At 48.1% G+C, this 1,592-nt stretch overlaps 1 protein-coding gene across 1 annotated transcript in view; it reads left to right on the top strand.

Moving 5' to 3' along the window:
* The window catches only part of cntrl (centriolin), a gene marked incomplete at its 5' end in the record, with an annotated part of 184,646 nt that overhangs the window by 172,071 nt on the left and 10,983 nt on the right, over positions 1-1,592 (top strand). Inside the window, 3 exon segments of the mRNA XM_035659130.1 lie at positions 394-721; positions 827-898; positions 1,329-1,508. Of these exon segments, the coding sequence (XP_035515023.1) occupies positions 394-721; positions 827-898; positions 1,329-1,508 (580 nt within the window).

Raw genomic sequence — 1,592 nt, 5'->3', positions numbered from 1 at the left:
GTCCGACCACAGTGTAGGAAAAGAGTAGTTATCATTGTTTGAGTTTCTGAGAGGGACCATTTCACAGCTGGATCCTGATATTCTGTCTTTGAAGTGTAATTAGATTATTGAGGATGCATTGGTGATGCTTTTGTGCACAATAAGAACTGGTCACCAAGGAGGGTGGGATTCGAACCCACACAATGTATCAGCAATCCATCGCCTTAACAACTCTCTCAGTTTCAGTAGTCCACCGAAACTGTGTGCAGTCTCACGCTGCCTGTAGGATGTGTAGTTGTTTGTAGATACATTAGCTTCATTAGGTTCATGTCTCATTAAGAGGAGCCCAGCTCTCCTGGGCTCCTCTGTAGTTCGCACCCTGGTTTTAACGCTGACTGTCCTGTCCCCCTAAAGTCCTCAGGACATGTTGTCCAGGAGTGTGGATCAGCTGTACAGGGCGATCCAGCAGACCAGGATCAGCAGGGAGCAACTGCAACAAGACCATAACCACAGCCAGGAACAGATAGCTAGACTGCAGGGCCAGCTAGACCAGGATCAAGAATACATAGCCCAGCTGGAAGCCCAGGTGTCCCAGGACCAGGCCCAGGCAGCCCAGCTGAAAGCCGAGGTGATCTATGGCGCGGAGCAGGACTCGGACTGGAGGCTGAAGGAGGAGCAGGAGAAACTGAGAGTCAGTCTGCAGACTTCCCAGAGCAGAAACAGACTCATTCAGCACAAACTGGTCAGTATCAGCTGAGTCTAGTTCAGCAGTGCAGCATGCTGTCAACAGACTAAGTTTAAATTCCTTATTTATTCAGAAGTGATTATCTTTGTACTCACTGTGCAGGAGGCGGAGCTGGAGCAGAGCCGTCTGCAGCTTCAGGACGTCCAGCAGGAGAGAGACACTCTGCTACAGCAGGTCAGAGGACGTTCAGCAACTGACCCTTTCTAAGCCCCGCGCCTTTCTGAGCAGAACAGAGCTAGCATCGGGCAACTTCCTCCTTTCCTGTGTTTTGCTACAGAGTGAAAGCACTCCAACTCATTAGTTAATCTATCGTTAGTGAGCTAGTATTATACTAACATTAGCTAAGTTAAGATGTAACTATATCTCTATATATGTCTTTTTTATCTTTTTTAATCACACCAAAGTATCCGCAAGCAGCTCGTTTAGATGTTCCTTAATCAGCTTGTAACACAGTTACAGTTACAGTAAGAGCTGTAGGCAGCAAACAGAGGGCAAATACTGATTATTATTAAACTGTCAGTGAGTAATAAACTGTTACAGTCAGCAGCACAGTCGCTGTGAGCAGCAGTGCATGCTGGGACTGACTGTCGGTCATGTGCTCCAGCTGCGTTCACAGAGCGACGGTCACCAGAGGAGCCTCGGACGTCTGAACAGGAAACTACGGCAGCTCAGCAGGTCCATGTGTGAGTCCGATCAGCTGACAGCCGAACAGCTGAAGTCGACCTCCGAACAGCTGAGAGCTCTGAACCACAGCGTGGAGCTGCTGCACACACACACACAGCAGGTACACACAAACACACACACACAATGTTCAAACTTAGAGAAATCTTATTTCATTCAATTCATCTTATTCAGGTAACGCTGCGTT

This window comes from Morone saxatilis, unplaced genomic scaffold (assembly GCF_004916995.1).
Source record: "Morone saxatilis isolate NCDOM2014 unplaced genomic scaffold, NCSU_SB_2.0 Contig16, whole genome shotgun sequence".
NCBI classification, from domain to species: domain Eukaryota; kingdom Metazoa; phylum Chordata; class Actinopteri; family Moronidae; genus Morone; species Morone saxatilis.
The sequence above is the reverse complement of the archived record's forward strand: the minus strand, read 5'-3'. Positions and strand labels throughout refer to the sequence as shown.